At 35.0% G+C, this 21,360-nt stretch overlaps 2 protein-coding genes across 2 annotated transcripts in view; both read right to left on the minus strand.

Annotated features, from left to right (window-relative positions):
* Window positions 1-1,346: 1,346 nt before the first annotated feature.
* LOC116118061 (ethylene-responsive transcription factor ERF096-like) lies at window positions 1,347-1,908 on the minus strand. Its single transcript, XM_031404045.1, has one exon. It carries the CDS (start codon window positions 1,906-1,908, stop codon window positions 1,459-1,461), a length of 450 nt encoding a protein of 149 aa, XP_031259905.1. The 3' UTR covers window positions 1,347-1,458.
* Window positions 1,909-7,610: 5,702 nt separating this feature from the next.
* Window positions 7,611-21,360, minus strand: part of LOC116118050 (DNA polymerase alpha catalytic subunit-like) — a 16,367-nt gene continuing 2,617 nt past the window's right edge. The window contains exon 3 of the mRNA XM_031404028.1: window positions 7,611-7,682. Coding sequence (XP_031259888.1) covers window positions 7,611-7,682 — 72 coding nt within the window. The remainder of the gene's footprint in view (window positions 7,683-21,360) is intronic.

Below are 21,360 nucleotides of genomic sequence, written 5' to 3' on the forward strand. Positions count from 1 at the left end.
ATATATATATATATATATATATATATATGTTCAGGAAAAGTTTGATGATTAAAAATATATAAAGACGATAAAAACATAAACTTCATCTAATAAATTTATCAATGAACACATAAAAAATATTTATTACTTAAAAAACTTATCCTTTAAAATTTCTGCTTCCTTCGATCGCAGCCTGTCCATTACGCGTTATTGGTTTTCTTTTTTTTTTTTAAACTCCTCGGTTATTTCTTTCTGTCAAACCTTCCTGTTTTGCTCCTCTCTTTCTCTACTGTTATTTCTGTCGTTTAATTTTTATAAGCCTATCAACCGCCTGAAGCAGCTGCTGCAGGCTAATTAACTCACAAGATGTATTTTTCCTGAAAAAAAAAGAGTAATTAATTAATTTTATTATTATTTTACTGCTCAAGCAAGCAGCTGCCACCACCGTCCACCTGCTTCTTTAAATCGAACCACCTCTATAGGAAAATGCTGGCTATCATTTTATGTCAACACGCGGTATTGAAATATTTTCTTACCTGTTATCTGAAAAACAAAAATTACTCGGTTAATTGTGACAGTTGTTACACAAATTCACTTATCAATAAAGATTACCCCTCAAACTTATTAGGGGAATAGCTGGAGTTTTCCTCGTTTTCTTTCGTTAATTTGGCCCTTTGTCAAGCTTCACATCAAATCAAAATCAATCAGATCAGAGAGTAATACCGAAAGATAGGTAGGATGAATCATTCCCAAACGTGCCTATAACCACCCTTGAAAAATTCCAAAACAGAGTCATCGATCTGCTATTCATCTAACCAGCATTGCTGAGATTCGGGGAAGTATTTTGATTTGACGGTTGCTAAGTATATACCTTGGAAATGGGAGCCGGTTGCCTTTAAACTACCAACACAGAATTAGTGGCTCAACGCTTCACATAAGTTAAAATACACTTTGACGAAGGACACTCGAAACAATATTGCCCAGAAACAGAAGTACTGACGAACTAAGGGAAAAGCACCGAGCTGCTTCTCAATGTCGTTTTGCCAATTGTCAAGAAGGTGCTGTTCCTAACAATAGGAAATACATTAAATTTTCCAAACATGGTTCCATTATTTATAAGTCTCTGGTTCTTTTTTGGGCTACACAACTGGGGGTTAGCCCTCCCCTGTCTCTTGAATACTTTATACATATGTGTTTTTTAAAACACTTTATTCAATCTCGATCGACAGATGTGGTGAGCTCTAGGCAGCATTTGAAAAAAAAAATATATATATATATATATATATGTCTCTATGAGATAATGCAGCCCAGTTCTCACTGCAACTATGTATACCAGTATACACAATCAAAGCAGCCGAGTTCTTACTGCAACTATGTATACACAATCAAAATTTGGAAAAACGAACTGATTGTGTATTTATAATATATTATATCTGAACTCTAGCTGGCTAGGCCGCCATCACCATGGCCCAGAAATGGTCACCATTTCTTGTTATTTTTCTCTCCTTGCTCGAGAAGTTCCTCCAGCAACTTATCATCAAAATACTCAAACTCGAAAACCTGCTTTCCATGTCCAGTTGTTCCTCTCTCCTGCACATTATGTTCCCGCATTGACGATGATGAAGAAGAACCTGTTGAAGACGAAGATGAAGATGAAGATTGAGTAGAACTGGAAACACCACTTGACATAGGGTACTCATGAGGAAAATTAAGAATGGCTAAGTGACCCCTCATAGCATAAGCAGCACTATCATATGCTCGAGCCGCCTCCTCAGCTGTGTTAAAAGTTCCAAGCCACATGCGTTGGCCGTGGCGGTTGGAGTCTCGTATCTCCGCCGCAAACTTCCCCCATGGCCTCCGCCTGACGCCTCTGTATTTCACCTCTCCGCCACTCTCATTAGCCTTTCCTCTAGAGTCCTCGTGATCCATGGTTGAAATGTGTATGTTAATTTGTTTTCTTGTTGCATGGCTCATGTACTTGGAAATAGCATATATATGAGTGGAAAAAGCAAAAAATTTGGCAAAATTTGTGGGTCCGGGTCATCCACGTGTCAGATTCTTGGGGCGAGAAGTGTTCCCACGTGTTGATTAGAAGTTTCTATAATGACTGAAGTTTATTTGAGTCCAATGTATCTGGCTAAGTCAAGGTGCATGGTGGCTTTCGAGCTTAGAAGTGGCCTTTCAAGATGTCACTTCTATGACTAATTAATTAACGCAAAAAACAGACAGTACTAGAACCAAGATTTCGTCAGGTTTACTGTCGCACGTGCGACATTTACCAGTCGTGTTTGGGTCTCTGTTGCTAATGAAGTCAGCTGTCTCAAGCTTACATATAGGTATAATATTTCTGAATTATAACATAATTAATTGTTCTCATGTTAATATAGTATTCAAAATTTTGTATAAAAATAACCCCAATGTGCCGTCTTTCCCAGTAGGGTTTTTTAAAGTTCAAAATTGTCAATAGTTTGTGCTCCTTTAACTAAAGGATATAGTTTTTTTTTTATGAGAAACGATTGTCCATTACGTAACATTTACTGCAGAAAATGGTCAAATTAAATACTTAAGTCTGTGGATTCCATGATTCGGTGATTGGATTTGTCTGCTTCTTTTTGGCTTTAACAATTTGATTTGATTCGTGTTTTAGTGTTAGTGAGAATCAGAACTTTTACTAATGTAAGAGCTGCATATATTGTAAGGGGGAACGTAACTTGGGTTATACCTTTAAAAGGGGGATTAAGCATCTTAATAAACTAATAACCAAAAACTTAGAAAACGAGGTGATATGTATTTGTTGATGCTCCATCTCCATGCAGCTATCAAATTAGAATTCTCAATTTGACCACCTAACTTTCTGGTTGATTCATTTTTCAAGAACCCTATTTCATTTAAAGAATAAAAACTATTCTGACTTCTATAGCTAGGGTCCCAATATTTGATTTATGTGCACGTTTCTTGACTTTTAAGGAGTAAAATTTCAAACTCTATATAATTGATGTGCATTTCTTAATATGCGTTTCCAATATGTTGAATTTGATAGCTAGCCCAATATGATGAAAAACCCACTTCTCTGATGAATCATCAATGACCTTGCTTTTCTCAAATGCTGATTCCGCACTGCAGGTATCTGTCAAAATACTCATAATACTACCGAGAGAAAATTATTGTGGGTAGGGTTTTAATATGGGAACTTTGTCTTTGTCTCACCCTGTTTAATTTACACAGTGAATTTTATGTAAAATATAATAAGAGATAAGCGACTTTTCAGGTATGTTTCACACCTTCCCAACGAAAGAACTCGATATAATCTCAACTCCAATTAATTGTCTATGAAATAAATAAATTAATCCTCTTTTTTCTTTTAAAACAAAAGGATATGATTAAGTAGCATCTGTAAAAGCACTTCAACCAATCAAATAAAAAAATTTGATTATTTTGTTCCAAACAGTTCTATGAGGGCCTCTTTCAGAACAGTTTACTAGCTACATCTAAAAAGAAAAGCTTAAATCAAAAGATAATTTAAATGATTAATTGCTTATAGTTACACCTACTGACTTTTCTAATCAGGAAAGGTGGATCATAGTTTAAATGTGTTTCAGTTATTAGTTAACGATCTGATTATATAATTATACAGTAAGCGCATGATAATCTCCCATTTATCGGTGAAAATATAATTTAATAATATATCCCCTCCTGTTTTATTTATTTATTTCTATAATTAACCCTTACACTGATGGAAGCCTGAAACGAGTGTTATCTAATTATTAGCTTTTGATTAAATTTAGACTGATGAAGAAGAGCTAGCTGTATAATAATTAAAACCATGAACTCAAAATAGTAAATACAAAAAGCGGCGCTTACTTCTGATCACATTAAATCGTATATTTCAACAACCTATCAATGTTATCTGTCTGTTGGTAGTTCAACATATTTTTCTAGTTTAGAAAATGGTATGGTCTCCATTTAATCTTATTAAAACGTTTTATCTGATAAAAACCAGAAAGCAATGCGAAAAGCCATGATATGTTAATTCTCTGTGGACATCGTCGAGGATACATGGAGTCATGTCAAAATGTGTTAACATGCAAGTTCTAATGTAAAATGTGATCCACAACGTCGCAAAATACTTTGCTGCCACAAAACTAATCTAAAATGTCATCGAGCTGGCAATTCGAGGGACATATATATACACATGATAATTGACTTTTCATTCACTTACTTATGCTTAATTAATTTAAGTCAACCATGGTTGTTTTGATTTGGGAAGACAGGACAGACGCAGTACGTACAAAATATGAAGAAATAATATTGGAAATATAAAAAAAAAAACAATTAAGTTCGATTAAAATTTGTTGACATGTGAATAATGATATGCACCATATTTATAAGATTGGAAATATTTGATACGACCTAAGTATGAATAGTGTTTGATAGATTTATTTCATTCCGTTTATATGTTGATTTGTATTTATTTATGTATATTTGACTTCCTTACATATCACTGTTACAATTGTATAAATTGTACAAACTTTTACATAAAAGATATAAAATACAAAAAAGTATTCCTCTCTGCTTTTCTTTTCGGGCATACTCTACAACCGAGTGTTGCTTCTCTTGCCTCTCCAGAATTCTTCTAGGCATTCTTCGGCAGTTCAACTGCTTTATTGCCACTCCAATCCTAACTTCTTACAAGGTATCAGAGCCAAGTTCCTTAGCCAGATCCTCTTCTTGTTTCTCAACTTCACTAATCCATTGCCTCTCCTCTGTTATTGGTTTCCCTGCAAAATAGATCCTAGGATTAGTTCATTAGAAAATGGATTCAAACCAGAACCCAACAACAAACCCAATAAAGCCGATTACACCAGAAATGGGCCTTGACCCACATTCTCAAACCAACCCACATATACAGCCCAACCGGGAAAACCAAAGCAGCCCAAATACACAAACTAATCCAAATAACCAAAACAACCCAAATACGCAAACCAACCCAGATCCTCAAACCGGCCTAAACCCAAACACATATCCATTTGGGTTTTCCGGTCAAACTGGCCCAAACCCGTTTCCCGTTTCCCTTTCAATTCCAAATTTTCCAGCCAAACCAGCGTCGGCCGGAGCCTAGTGAACCCCTTTCCTCCTCACCCTCCAATGAACCGAAACTTGTTCTAGTCAAACAAGTTCTCATTGGCATCGAGAACTATGCAACAAAATCGCGAGCCCTCATCACCAATTACAAAGATGGTTACATCGTTGGCACCGTCGCACCACCAGCTGATCCCTATCTCCACAAACACTAGACGAGATGTAATATGCTGGTTCGTTCGTGGATCAGCAACTCCTTGACCTAGGAGGTTGCTGCAGGTCTGTCGCCAACAAAGATCACCAAGGAGCTCTGACGATTCATCAAGGAGATGTATAGATAGTTAGATCTGGCTAAACTATTCACACTTCTCAAGAATCTCGCCGAGATCAAGCAACACAACAACGCAGTCATAGTTTATTACAACTGCCTCTCTGCCGTGTGGAATGAACTCGATGTTGTCGCTGAACCCTTACGAGGATCACCAAAAACACTTCAGTAGTACAAAAGAATCAAAGAACATGAGAAGTTAATTCATTTTTTAATCGGATTGAATGACAATTTTTTGCCCTTTCGAACGCAGATGCTTGCCACTACTTCACCACTATCACTCTGTCGGGCCTATTAATTGGCCATCCAAGACGAGAGTCAAAAGCTGGCCTCCATGGAATCACCAAAAATGGGTAATTCTATGGCTTTCGTCGCAAACAGCGAAGAAAAGAGGGAGGCGCGACTAGGTTTTTCCAATGACAAAGAAAAGGAAAAATTTTTATATCCAGGGATGAACGACCCAAATTTGCCCAAGCAATCCAATGGCCAACAGGCGATCAACCAAGTTAGTGGGGTCAATGGTCAACCGGGTCAACCTTTGGGGAATTCATCCAATGGTAATTTTTTGAATTTTCAGAATAAATCCAATGGATCTAGTTCATTCTGATCAGGTAAAAAATGTACTGTGATTATTGTAAAAGAAGAAATCACAATAAGGAGACATGCTGGAAATTACATGGTCGTCCTAAAAACGGCAATCCAACCGCCAACAATGTGACTATCACCACCACATCCGGATCCGAAGCTCAACCACCATTGATCAAACCTGAACAAATTACTCAACTCATCCAGATGCTGAACCAAATGCCAACAAACAAAGCTTCCGCCAGTTATGCAGGTACTTCTTTCTGTTTCAGTAATTCAATTTCCTGTGATTTATGGATTATTGATTTAGGGGCTAGTGATCATATAATTTGTGACCCGAAATATTTTCAAACACATACAAAAACCATATCACATCTATCTGTTAGGATGCCCAATGGTAGCATTGCTCCCGCCATTCATACAGGGGTTGTAAAATTAACCGAGGGCATAACTCTTAGAAATGTCATGTTCGTCCCTGCTTTCAACTTTAACCTTATATCTGTCTCAAGATTTTCCGCAGATAATAACTGCATACTACAATTTCATCCTAATCTGTGTACCTTTCAAGACCCTTCGACTGGCAAACATATGGCCTTAGGTAAGGCCTATCATGGTCTCTATTACTGGGAGCCTCTTTCAACTATTCTTAGCAATAAAATCTCCTCTTTTAATGCCAATATTAATAAAAATTCTCTAATTTTGCATCAAAGATTGGGTCATAGTGCATCTAATCCTTACTTAAACAGTCAAATTTGTCCCACTGCCAAACAACAAAGAGTAAGATTTCCCATTAGCACATCTTCCAATAAACAACCTTTTACCCTTATCCATCTCGATATTTGGGGACCATACTCTGTTCCCAATCATGATGGATCCAAATTTTTCTTAACCATCATGGATGATTTCTCTTGCGAGACTTAGGTCTTTCTTATGTAATCCAAAGCCCAAGCCTTCAGTCACATCTTTAACTTCCTATTAATGGTCCAAACACAATTCAACACATGGGTTCAAAGGGTTAGGAGTGACAATGCCTTGGAATTTTTTAATAAACAGCGTTCTTTCCCACGGGATCTTACATGAAAGTTCTTGCACTTACACCCCCCAACAAAATGGGGTTGTTGAACGTAAACATTGTCACCTTCTGGAAGTTGCCCAAGCCCTAAAACATTAAGCTTGTATCCCAGCCACCTTTTGGGGCGAATGTGTGCTTACTGCCACCTATCTCATTAATCGCATGCCTACACGGGTTATCGGAGGTAAAACTCCTTTCGAATTATTGTTTGGAAAGAAACCTGATATCACTCTCTTACGAGTCTTTGGTTGTTTATGTTACTCTACAATTGTGGGACCCCATGACAAGTTTGCTCCTCGTGCCAGGAAATGTATTTTTATGGGCCATCCTCTGCTCCAGAAAGGGTATCGTCTTTATGATCCACACTTAATAAATTTTGTTAGCAGAGATGTTGTTTTCCATGAGGAAACTTTTCCCTTCTTTGATTGTGACACATCCTCTCCTATACCACCGCCTGTACTGTTGGAGTCTTTACCTGACACTCCAATCACCATGGTTCCAGTTCTCATTGCTCAACAACCCTTTGACCCTTTGATTCATCCTGATTAGCATGACAACCCTACCGACTCAGATGAGCCTCAGGAATCTCTCAATATCACTAAACTGTCCGATCAAGATCCTCTCCAACTGATTCTCCACCTACAGAGTCAATTCCCCACATTCCATCACCAGATGTTATTCCTTTATGGCGGTCCTCCAAAGTTTCCAAACCCCTTGTATGGCAAGCCGACTACATCTGTTCTCATGTAGAAGGTATTCCTTATCCCATATCCAAGTATGTGAGTTTTAACAGATTACCCCCTAGAAACAAATCCTTCATGAGCAATATTTCCACTGATCGGGAATCAGACTCCTTTTGCGATACCGTACAACATGATTGTTGGCGACATGCCATGGAGGCAGAATTAAATGCTCTTGTCAGCAATCATACATGGGATCTTGTTTCTTGGACCTCACACAAGAAACCTATTGGTTGTAAATGGGTCTACAAAATCAAACATCGAGCTAATGACTCCATTAAACGATACAAAGCTCGACTAGTTGCAAAAGGGTTCACCTAATGGGAAGGCTTCGACTATCAGGAGACCTTTTCTCCAGTGGCCAAACATGTCACTGTTCGTGCATTCTTGTCTATTGCTTCCCACAATGATTGACCACTCCACCAGATGGATGTTAATAATGCCTTCCTTCATAGGGACCTTGACGAAGAGATTTATATAGATATTCCTCCCAACCTTTGCAATCAGGGGGAGAATCTTGTATGTAGATTGCAAAAATCTTTATATAGCCTAAAACAAGCATAAGGCAATGGAATGCAAAATTTATGGAAGTTCTCACAATTATTGGATTCACCCAATCCAAACATGACTATGCCCTATTTTCCAGACACAAGGGTAAGTCTTATCAGTCTCATTGTTTATGTTGATGACATTCTTATTACAGGAAACGATGAGAAGACAATCACAGAATTAAAGGAACATCTACACAGAACCAGTGGCGGACCTAGGATTTTTGCCCAGGGAGGGCCTCCGTGGCTTCGCCATTGTTTGTCAAACAACTAGTGAAAAATTAAAAAAAAAAAATCATTAAACCTTAAACAAATAAAATAATAGAATATAATATAAATTATCTGAAAGAAAATAATGCAACAACATAATACTTTACCACTTGAATAAATCTATGAGCAGCATAACCTTGAGCAAATTATGTTGAAAATAACATTCAATTCACGAGGAAACACAAGAAAATTTTTATATGGAAAAACCTCTTCAATTAAAGAGAGTAAAAGATCACGGGAATCTAACAATCCACTTAAATCCAATATAATTAAAAGAGTTTACAATAATCACAATCCACCAAAATGTTCTACACAAATTTCTTATTTCTCCTCTTTTTTTTTTTTTTTTTTTTTTTGGCTTTCAAAGATTATAATATAAATTTTCATGACTTTGATCAGGCTTAGCCTAAACTAAAGTCAACCAAAACTTAAGTTAAGTCAACGTTGTCTTGACTTTTAATATGAATTAATAAAAAAAGGGGAATTTTTTTTAGTATAAACATAGATAATAATTCAAACTTCTTTAATAATTTTGAGCAGCTAAACGGTGACGTTTGAAATGTAGGAAAATGGTGGGTGAAGAATAACGTTCAGTAAAATATAGTTAAGGTTTAATTTGGGCTAGCAGGAACATTTTTAAACACAAAACAAACTCACAAGATCCATGCCTTTTTCCATCAAATTAGAATAAAAACCCCCAAAAAATAAGCATGATTTAACCCTAAAATAAACTATAATGAAATGAGCAATGCACATACCTAAAATTGAGGAAACAGAAAACGAAGCTGATTGTGGCACCTTGATGAGTGAAAGCTTCAACAATTTCAGTCTTCAAAAGTTTTAAGAACGAATAACATAGAGAAAGTGAAAGAGAGAATGAGAGAATAAAGAATTTTAGGGATAAAATCATAAAAAACAGATGGACGTGGAAAAGAGTGGAGAGAGTTTTAAACTTTTAATGTGATGTAGGTATGAAATATATATGTTAATAGCAACTTTTTTATGAGTCTGGATATATATATATTTTTTTTTTTTAAATCTGAAGATAGGCCTAGAGATATATATATTAATAGAATTTTTTTATGGGGCCTATATAAACATTTTTTTTTTTTTAAAATGTGAGGCCTACCCTCCAAGGGGTTGGGTCCACCCCTACACAAAACATTCCACATTAAAGATCTAGGAGCACCAAAGTTTTCCTGGGTATTGAGATTGCTCGCTCCTCAAAAGGAATATCCCTCAGCCAATGGAAGTATGTGCTGGAACTCATTTCAGATTCAGGTCTAGCAACATGCAAACCAAGCATCGTTCCTATAGAACAGAATGCTAAACTCACCACAAAAGAACATGATGAGAAAAATCAGAATTCTGAGTTAGATCCCTTATTAGAAGATAGTTCCAGTTATCAGCGACTCGTCGGAAGGCTCATATATCTCACAATGACGCGGCGAGACATTAGCTATACAGTTCAAATTCTCAGCCAGTTTATGCATGCTCCAAAACAATCCCACATGAATGCAACAATTAAGGTACTCATGTATCTAAAAGGTTGTCCATGGCTGGGACTTCTCTTACCTAGAAAAGGAGATATGAATATCACAACATACTGTGACTCAGATTGGGGTTCATGGCCAATGACAAGAAGATCTCTCACTGGTTTCTGTATCAAACTTGGAGAGTCTCTCATCTCATGGAAAACAAAGAAGCACCATTGTTTCACTCTCATCAGCAGAGGCCAAGTACAGAGCCATAGCTAAAACTATATGTGAGATCACATGGATCCTTGGTTTACTAAAAGATTTAAATCTACAAGTGGAAACACCGGTCAAACTATATTGTGACAACAAAACAGCAAACGACATCGCTGCCAACCTAGTCTTCCATGAAAGAACGAAACATATAGAGATTAACATCCATTTTGTTAGAGATAAAATACAGGAAGGAATGATTCAAACGGAACACATCCAGACTACAGAGCAACCAGCAGACATATTCACAAAACTGTTATGTCAAAGACAGCATTCACATTTACTAGGCAAGCTCGGAGTTTATGACATTTATAAACCACGAGCTTGAGGGGGAGTGTTGACATGTGAATAATGATACGCGCCATAGATTGGAAATTTTTGATGCGGCCTAAGTATATATAGTGTTGCTGGATTTATTTCATTCCGTTTATATGTTGATTTGTATTTATTTATGTATATTTGACTTCCTTGCATATCACTGTTACAATTGTATAAATTGTACAAACTTTTACATAAAAGGTATAAAATACAAAAAAGTATTCCTCTCTTCTTTTCTTTTCGAGCATACTTTGCAACCGAGTGTTGCTTCTCTTGCCTCTCTAGAATTCTTCTAGGCATCTTCGGCAGTTCAACTGCTTTTATTGCCACTCCAATCCTAACTTCTTACAAAAGTAAATACATCAGGTATTTATATATTTATCTATACATAATCACTTGGGATGCTTCACAAAAACACTATACTTTATAGGACACTTGAATTTAAGAGTATTCACAACCAATGTTCTGAAATCCGGCCTGGTCCAACTGGTTTAATTGGTCGGACTGGGGACCAGGGCCTTCTCCGAGCTGGGTTATCCCTATCCACTATTTCAAAATCATCGCCGACCACTTCTGGCCATTTTTCAGCGCCTTTTATCCCCTCCCACTCACCCCCCACCCTTACCTGACCATCGCCAATCCCCTAGTGTCAATAACGATTGGAATCTGGGTAAAAAAAATCAACCTAATCGTGGTAGTATATGCGAATCACAATAGGTGAACGGGGGGCTACTAAGTGGCGAGGTTAGAAGGGGTTTTGTAAAGTGGAGGCCGATGGTTCAGGTGGCAATGTTGGATTGATTTTTGGCTGCTGGAATCAGCTAGAAATTGGCCTAGGAAAACAAAACCCTAAATGCATGGTCAAATAGCAAGGGCGTGTTTGCTAGATTTCAAACTTATAAGGACTTATGCGAATTTATCAGGGTTGTGTTTGCTAGACTTCAAACTTGTTGCATCACCAATCAAATTGTCGGTCAGAGTGGTCAACCCGGGACCCAACCCCTTGACTGAGTGACACCTCGGGTTGGGTATCTGAACACTACTCACAACCATTAAACATCCTTTCAATAACTAAAAAGATCGATAAAAACATTGCTCTTTTAGATTATAAAGCGAAAAGATCCAATTCTACATACTCTATAAATAAAATTTAAATTATTTAAAATTATTTTGTAAAAAATCACTTATCAATAAACTTACTTAAAAGTTTCCCTTGCATTAATCGATTTTGACGTCCAACAACCTATTCGTTCCATCGATTAATTTGATTATCATAAGGGCTTCTAGCTACCTTCAATTATCTTCTTTAACCTCCACCCAAAGGAGTGAAGGATATAATTATAACAAAAGTATTGTAAATTAAAACTTTAGTCTTTACTTAATTCTCATTATAATGGGGGAGTTCATCCTCTTTGTCTTCTTCTTCTTCTTCTTCTTCTTCTTCGCTATTAAACTATTAGAGAAGCTTATAAATTTAATATTTGAAGTGACGTGACATGACATGATATGATATAAACAAGCATTACTGAATGTCTTAGTAGCAGGGGTAGACCCACCCACTTGGGTTTTATTTTTAATTTTTTTAATTTTTCAATTTTGCCCCATAACAAAATTATAATAAACTAAATTAATTAAAAAATTTGACTTTTTATAATAATATCTTTCCCCCTTTTTTCCCCAATCCAACTTTTTCTCTTGCCCAAATCCCAACTTTTTCTTTTGCCTAGCGTGCCCCACTCCATCTCTCCAAACTCCAATACCTATTTTTCTCTTCCCCAGCCCTAGCGTGCCGCACTCCATCTCTCCAATCCCTATTTTTCTCTTCACCAGCGTGCCCTACCACTCAATAGAAGAATCTCCACTGTTTTCAGAATATATTTTAACAGTAAGAATATTTGTTGATTTCTTTTTTTTACTTGATTAAATTATTGAGTTTTGTTTAATTAATTCATTTAAGTTCTCTAGAATGTCCTTTATAGTGTTGTGCTCATGGGTAATTTTGATTGACTTTCACTATGTTTCTTCAAGCACCTATAGATTTTTTTTTTCTGCATAAATGGTGAGATTGTTGGCATGTTGCTGTAGTATTGTGCTTGGTTGGCTGCTACTTTTTATCTTCTAAGTGTATTTTAATTTATTGAGCTGCCAAGTAAGAGCAAGAAATGGATTGTTGACTTATTGTTCTTGCATCAAGAAAAATTAATCTTATTGGAAAAAAATGATGAACCAAAAAAAAAAGATTAAAGCTTTTAGAATTAAATTTCTTTTGTTGTTTTGATTTATAACATTAGAATGAATTTATGCCATTCAAACTATATGTAACTTCAGATCATGAATATGAGATTAAACAATAATATACAATTGAAATTAAGGTGCTAATTAGCTGAATTTACATGTAGTTTACCTATAGGTTTAATGGCTTGTAGATAGGGGCGGACCTAGACATTTAAAAAAAAAAAATTGTTTATATAGGCCCCATAAAAAAAATCTATTAATATAGATATATGTGCCTATCTTCATATTTTAAAAAAATGAGAAATATTATACATATATCAAGACTCATAAAAAACTTGCTATTAATATATATATTTTACGCCTATATCATATTAAAAGTTTAAAACTCTCTCCACTCTTTTCTACATCCATATGTTTTTTTATAATTTTATCCCTAAAATTCTTTATTCTCTCATTCTCTCTTTCACTTTCTCTATGTTATTTCGTTCTTAAAACTTTTGAAGACTAAAATTGTTGAAGCTTTCACTCATCAAGGTGCCATAATTAGCTTCATTTTCTGTTTTCTCAATTTTAGGTATGTGTATTGCTCATTTCATTTTAGTTTATTTTAGGGTTGAATCATGCTTATTTTTTGGAGGTTTTTTATTCTACTTTGATGGAAAAAGGCATGGATCTTGTGAGTTTGTTTTGTGTTTTGTGTTTAAGAATATTCTTACTTTCCCAAATTAAACCTTAACTATATTTTACTAAACGTTATTCTTTACCCTTCACCCACCACTTTCCTACATTTCAAACGTCACTGTTTAGCTACTCAAAATTATTAAAGAAGTTTGAGTTATTATCTATGTTTATACTAAAAAAAAAAAAAATCCCTTTTTTTTATTAATTCATATTAAAAGTCAAGGCAATGTTGACTTAATTTAAGTTTTGGTTAACTTTAGCTTAGGCTATGCCTGATTAAAGTCATGAAAATTTATATTATAATCTTTGAAAGCAAAAATAAATAAAATAAAATAAAATAACATAAAAGATAAAAAAAGAGGAGAAATAAGAAATTTGTGTAGAACATTTTTGGTGGATTGTGATTGTTGTCAACTCTTTTAATTATATTGGATTTAAATGGATCGTTAGATTCCCGTGGTCTTTTACTCTCTCTAATTGAAAAGGTTTTTCCACGTAAAAATTTTCTTGTGTTTCCTCGTGAATTGAATGTTATTTTTAACATAATTTGTTCAAGGTTTTGCTTCTCATAGATTTATTCAAGTGGTAAAGTATTGTGTTGTTACATTATTTTCTTTCAGATTATTGATATTATATTATTTCCTTTGCTTAAGGTTTGGTGATTTTTTTAAATTTTTCACTAGTTGTTTGACAAACAATGGCGGAGCCACGGAGGGCCCCCCGGGCAAAAATCCTGGGTCCGCCACTGCTTGTAGATCAAGCATTTTTGCGAAATACTATTTATTTTTGTGCTCTTGTTTAATTTCTTACTGCAATTTAAGTTCATTTATTTAACTTTCATGTTTAAAATTATTATAAATGCTAGTTTAGTTTATATTGAGCATATAATTTATTTATTGTATTTTTTTTTTATCAAATAATAATATATTGTTGTTTTGAAATAGTATGGAGAGATATTTCAAAAGGTAGTCAACAATGATCTCGTCATCTCAACAAGAGGAAAATATTGATGATTCAAGAAAAAATATGGATGTTGATTTGCAAGATCTTCCTATGGATCTAGGTTTACGTCCCCGAATTTTAGATTATGATCCTAATATTCAAGATCAAATCCAAAGAGTATATTTGAAAAGGGGTCTTTGTCAACCTAAAGGCCATGAGTTTCCTTTTAGAGATTTTGGTGGATTTTCAAGAAGATTTGTTGTTTCTTGGTTTGATGAATTTGATCAATGGTTGGAATATAGTATAGCGAAATACGCAGGATTTTGTCTTTGTTGTTATCTTTTTAGGTTAGATGTTGGTGATAAAGGGGGTGGTGATCACTTTGTTGGTCAAGGGTTTTCAAATTGGAAAAAGAAAGAAAGATTGAATGTTTATGCTTGAAGTGCTGCTCATAACCAAGCTTGAAGAATGTGTGAATCATTATTGAATCAAGACCAACACATTCAGACATTTTTTGATAGACACTCTTCTAAAGCACAAATTGAGTACCGAACTCGTTTAAATGCTACAGTTGACTGAGTTCGTTATCTTCTAAGGTAAGGACTCCCATTTCGTGGTCATGATAAATCCTACGATTCAAACAACCAAGGGAATTTTCTCGAGCTTTTACGATTTCTTGCTATCATAATGAAGATGTCTATGTTGTTGCTTTCAAGAATGCTCATGACAATTGTAGATGTAAAAATCTACCTGTACGGAAGGGAGGTCTGATCCCGTGAGGTTGAGGCCACTAGCGATCCGCTGTACCTGCACACGTAGAAAAACAAACGCGTGAAGTGAGCGAGAAACACCGGGGTGGTGTTCGCTGTAGGCACTCCGACGCTCAAGTCAGCAAGGCTGAAAGAGGCTAGTATAGTGAGGGCTAGGGAGTAAAGAGGTTACCGAAAGTCTAGTCGGAGACTGTGACTACGACAATGATGTAAAGCTCTCAAGTAGGAGCTTCAAATGTGAAGGTGTAATGTCGTGTCCCTTGTGAGAGGGCTGACCTCTGTTTATATAGTGACTGTCTGGTCTCCCAATCCTGGTGGGAATAGGAGTCTTAATGTGACTCTGATGCGAACCCTAGAAGAATTAGGGTCGTGGAATGCTGTCTTATCAGTGTCCGGATAGGAAGGCGATTTTGATCAGGAAAGTGACTTCGAATAGGGAAGTGTTCTGAACAGGAAAATGACTACGAGTAGGAGACTGATCAGGAACTGGAATGTGATCAATGGGCCGTGGGCTCAGAATTTGCCTATAGGCCCATGAAGTGATCCCGAACTGGGACGCCTGTGTTCAGATGGTTTGGGTCGGCCGTATCTCATATCAAATGGGACTGATCTGGCCTGGGCCTCTTTAGGACTGGGCCTCGTCTTTTCTTCACTAGTGGTCTTGTTTTCCTATTTGGGCCAAGGACGATTTTTGGCCCTAACAACAATCTCAAATTAACATCACCTAAGATTCAGAAAGACATTGTAAGTGCGGCTGCAAGTGAAACTGTAAATGCTATCATTAGATATTTAGGAGATTCATTATTCTCTATATTGATTGATGAATCTCGTGATATCTCTACAAAGGAACAAATGACTATTGTCTTGCATTATGTTAATAAGAACGGACTTGTTGTGGAGTGTTTTGTAGGTGTTGAACACGTTACCAGTACTACAGCTCTCTCACTCAAGATGAAACTTGATAATTTTTTTTCTAGGCATGGGTTGAGTTTTTCTAGACTGCGAGGACAAGGTTATGATGGAGCTAGTAATATGCAAGGAGAATTTAATGGTTTGAAGACACTGATTTTGAAAGAGAGTATATGTGCTTATTATATTCATTGGTTTGCCCATTAACTGCAGTTGGCTCTTGTGACTTTAGCAAAGAATCAAGATGATGTTAATGATCTCTTTAATATTTTGGCGATTATAGTTAATATTGTTGGTGCTTCATCACAACGTTGCAATATTCTTTGAGATAAGCAAGCTAGTAAAGTTACTGAAGCTCTTTCTAATGGTGAACTTTCAAGTGGAAAGGGCCTCAATCAAGAGATAAATCTGAAACTTGCCGGTGATACATGTTGAAGTGTGCATTATGGTACATTAATGAGCATAATCTTGCTGTTCTCATCTATTATCGATGTTCTTGAAACTGTGGCAAAAGATGGGACAAACTCCGAGCAAAGATTTCAGGCAAGAAATATATTGAAATTGATGTAATCATTTAATTTTGTGTTTAGTCTATTTATGATGAAAGATTTACTTAACTTTACAAATGAATTTTCTCAAGCACTACAGAGAAAAGATCAAGATATTGTAAATGCTATGAATTTGGTTGAAGTGTGCAAGCAAGTCTTACAATTGATGAGGGATAGTGGATGGGAGAATTTACTTAGCAAAGTTTGTTCTTTTTGTGCCAAACATGACATTGAAATTCCAAATATGGATGACAAAATTTTTATAGGGTGATCACAATGGAAGACTAAAGATATTACAAACATGCATCATTACCGCATTGAAGTATTTTATAGTGTCCTAGATATGCAGCTTCAAGAGTTGAATAATCGTTTCAATGAGGTAAACACTGAATTACTTATTAGTTTGGCATGCTTATGTCCAAATGAGAATTTTGTTGCTTTTGATAAGCAAAAATTGATGCGCCTTGCTGAACTTTATCCAGAAGATTTTTTTGACTTGGAACTCATGACACTTGATTCTCAATTTGATATTTACATTTTGGATGTATGCTCTAATGTCAAATTTATGGAATTGAATGAGATTGGAGATCTTGCAACAGTGATGGTTGAAACTAAGAAGGATAAAGTGTTTCCATTAGTTCATATGTTGATAACATTAACATTGATTTTACCGGTTGCCACTGCTAGTGTAGATAGAGCATTTTCAACAATGAATGTTGTAAAGAATCGTTTGCGAAATAGAATGAGTGATCAATTGTTGAATGGTAGTTTAGTTGTGTATATAGAGAAGGATGTATTTGATAGTATTGATAATGAAGTCGTTATACAATATTTTCAAAAGATGAAATCTCATCAAGGACAATTATAAATGTATTAGTTAATGAAAATTTTATTAATACAAATATTTGTGTTTATTTTTATTTATATTTATGTTAATTGTTACTTTAACCTTTGACCCCCCTAAGTTTCATTTCTGGGTCTGCCCCTGCTTAGTAGGGTTGTAAGTAATTAGGAATGACCCAATTAATGACATTTACGAGCAACCCTGAGGCCCAGAATGTAACACAAAAGCACACCGACACATAAATAGAAATTGTTCTGTTTACCATATTGATTTTCTATGAAACTCGTCCTCAAAAGAAGAATACCAAACTCATCAAATGAATCGGATACCATTATCTTCTTTGTTCTGAATCTACTTAAGAAATTGAGGGTAGAGTTAGTGAATAAGAAAGGGATGATTCCCAACTTGTGGATTAGGATGAAGATTCCTTTACTTAGCCTTTCAATTTCAATCCCACTATACATTATTGGCAAGTTGTAGAGGGGGTGGAGGCAAACATCAAAGCTTGGACTGTGATTGAAATATAAAAAACATTCTTCTTCATCTTCAACTTAGAATTGCGTAAGGGTGGGTGGGTTTCAGCAGGCTTTTTCAGAATGGCCCATGTTCTTTGTTTGTACTCTTCCAGTACAATCAGCCCACGGCCCACAAGGTAAGGCTCAAACCAACAAATTAATTAATTTTTGGGATTATAACAAATTGATAATAATTCATTTATCATAATTAATATCAAAGTTAATTGATTCCTTCATAATTGTTGTTTTATATATATATAATTTTTGAAAGCAAAAGAGAAACCATTGAAAATTTTGTTTGCATCATGAAAGTAAAATTATGATTAACATTAATGATGTAGATTCTATTCAATTAATTTGATTGGGATTTAATTTAAACGCTGAGGTGCGTTTGGTTTAGGGAATGTTGGATTACTAGGAATCTTATATTAATGGAAAGTTAGATTACCTTGAAGATTACTGTGAATCTTTAGGAAAATATGTTGAATTAGTTGGAATAAATTAGTGAGTATGTTATATTAATATATTTGGTTAGGAGGAATACATTCGTGTGTATATTATTTAAAATACTAAATTGCCCTCTTTTTAAATATTAATATAATATTATTTTTATTATTAACTTTTGAATAATTCTTTTAACCCCCAACATTTCAGATTTAGCTAAAACACCCCAACTTATACATAACTTTAAGTTATAACAAAATCACCCCCACCACCCCAAGCCATTGCCCGCCACTGCCATTTGCCGTTGGAAGTCGCCGAAAGTAGCTGAAAATCATCAAGAGTTGCTGGGAGGCTCTGATAGGGCCTTTTCTAGCCATATTGATGGTCGAAAATTGTCATATCGAAGTAGATATGGTCGAAAATGGCCAAATATATTCTAGCCAAAATAGATATGGTCGGAAATGACCATATTGCCATTTCCAGCTAGATCTACTTCGATATGACAGTTTTCGGCCATTAATATGGCCAGAAACGGCCATATCAGAGCCTCCTAGCGACTTCTTGCGGCGGCCGACGATGGTTGGCCAACTGCCAACAGTGGTGGTTGGATAGCGGTGGTAGTCTGCAATTTGTTTTGAATTCAAGGGTATTTTTGTCAAAAAACTTAATTAAACAACAATAAAATTGTAAAAGTTGGATTAATTTAAATTGATTTTAAAACAAGGGTATTATTGTCTAAAAATGTTATTAATGAGGGATAAAATTGTAACAAAAATAAGATAACCAAGTAATCTTACAATACCTAAGAAGATGATGGTTATCAGATTACCTCCAATATTACCAATAGTAACCACTATTAGTATTAGAAGATTACCAGAATCTTTTATAATTATTTGACAACAAAACGTGATAATTAAGTAATATAAGATGACATAACCTCGGTAATCCTATATAACCCTAAACCAAATTTCCCCTCAATTTTATTATCTCTATAAGTAAGTTTAATTTATTTAGTGTAATCAACATATTTAATATACGAAAACTGTTACACTCACAACCTCTTTTCATAAACTTTTTTTATAACTCCGATGTGGAAGCTCACAATTGGTTAATTTATAATGAATCTTATCTAAGTCTTATCCGATAAATTACTATTGATTAATTATGAGCTGTAAAAGTTTGCAAAAAAAGATTGTTAGTATATGATTAACTTTTAATGTACTAACAATATGAGAATGAAATTTCCAGTGAATTCTTATGTTTTGACTTTGTCAACATAACTGACTGGTTTGACTGTACGTGGTAAAATTGACTAAATAGGAAACTTTGCATGGACGGTTAACAAAGCACGTGAAAACACGTGCAACTCTGCCCCACGTTTGCCAATTTTTTCTTTCTTTCTTTCTATTTGTCAATGTAAATCTAAATCAAAACGCTCTGATAAATCGTGAACTCACGTGACCATACTTTTGCGACGTAAGTACCGCACGTGATACGATGTAAAAACTGATGATATGCCGTATGCATACGTTTTCCATCAACCACTTTTTGTTTCTTCTTTATCTTAAGTTATTTATTAATGAAATTAGTTTTACTTGGATTAAAATTCAAATTATGATTATTAAAATTATTAGATAAAACTAAAAAACTGAGCATTAAACAACTTTCTATAATATATACAGATCCTTCATATTTTATTTAATTGCATGTACAGACTACATATAATAAATTAAACCTTGATGTATCGGACCAATACATTTTCTACTCAAAAATTGGTAAAATTTTAATGCAAATAAACAGAGTCAACTGACCAATACCTAATTATATTAATTAAAAAACAACCAGACTATTACTATTGAAATTTTTTGACAGACAAACAGGTACAAACTCATTCAATTTGTTTTGTTAAATATTCCAACTCCTCTGCCAAAGCTTAATTAACTCAAGTATCAACACCATGTGCCACCTCTCTCTTTCGTTTCCAAAAGTTTTGTAACTAGTGCCTCCATTTCAACCATCAGATTGCTGTAATACAGTCAATAATCTTGGTGACCAAGTTACACATGGTTGTTTGAATTAGTTTTGAAAATAATATGCAGAAAGAAGCCATACGAATGTTGGGGTGTATACATTTATGAGGGCAAACCCTAATTTCTCAAACTTTTTGGAAAAAAAAAATTTAATATTTTGTTTGTATTATTTTCAAAAAAGTGTATCCAATCCCAAGGTAACAAGTTTGATCAATCATCAAACACACTCAAAATTATTCGTGTACAGTAAGGCAAGCCAACGTTTATTAAATTTAAAACAAAAAAAACTTTTGATAAAAAAAGGTTAGAGGGGTGATGGTGATGTGAACGAAAGAAGTTGAAAAAAATGGCAGAAAAGTTGAGCGGAAACGGCTCAACCTTTGACCGAGGGAACAGGGAAATCCACACTTTTTGAAAAATAGGGACTGTACTGTGTGTATTTATGTATTCTGTGTTTTTTTTCTTACCAAAATAAAGAGATGGCCATGGGGTTTGTGTTTGTATGTAAGCTGTCAACACGCAAAGAATGGATATAGTGTCGGTTCTGATTAATTTAAATTTAATGTCTTCTCTTTTAAGGATAGGATTGGATTGGATTTGACTTCCTTTGTAATCAGATAGGGACCCATCGCTTTGACTATTTTATCTGCTATAAGCTATTCACAACCCTATTCTCTCTTTAATCTTTTTACATTTTTCTCTTTTTTATTTATTTTTTAAATTTGTATGATAAGTGTTCGAATCAGTTTTTATCTACCTTAATTAATTTTCTGCG

The sequence above is a fragment of the Pistacia vera genome, unplaced genomic scaffold (assembly GCF_008641045.1).
Source record: "Pistacia vera cultivar Batoury unplaced genomic scaffold, PisVer_v2 Contig833, whole genome shotgun sequence".
Lineage (NCBI taxonomy): Eukaryota > Viridiplantae > Streptophyta > Magnoliopsida > Sapindales > Anacardiaceae > Pistacia > Pistacia vera.

Excerpts from the sequence above, each read along its gene's own strand:
- LOC116118061 (XM_031404045.1), bottom strand. The coding sequence starts at position 1,908 with ATGGATCACGAGGACTCTAGAGGAAAGGCTAATGAGAGTGGCGGAGAG.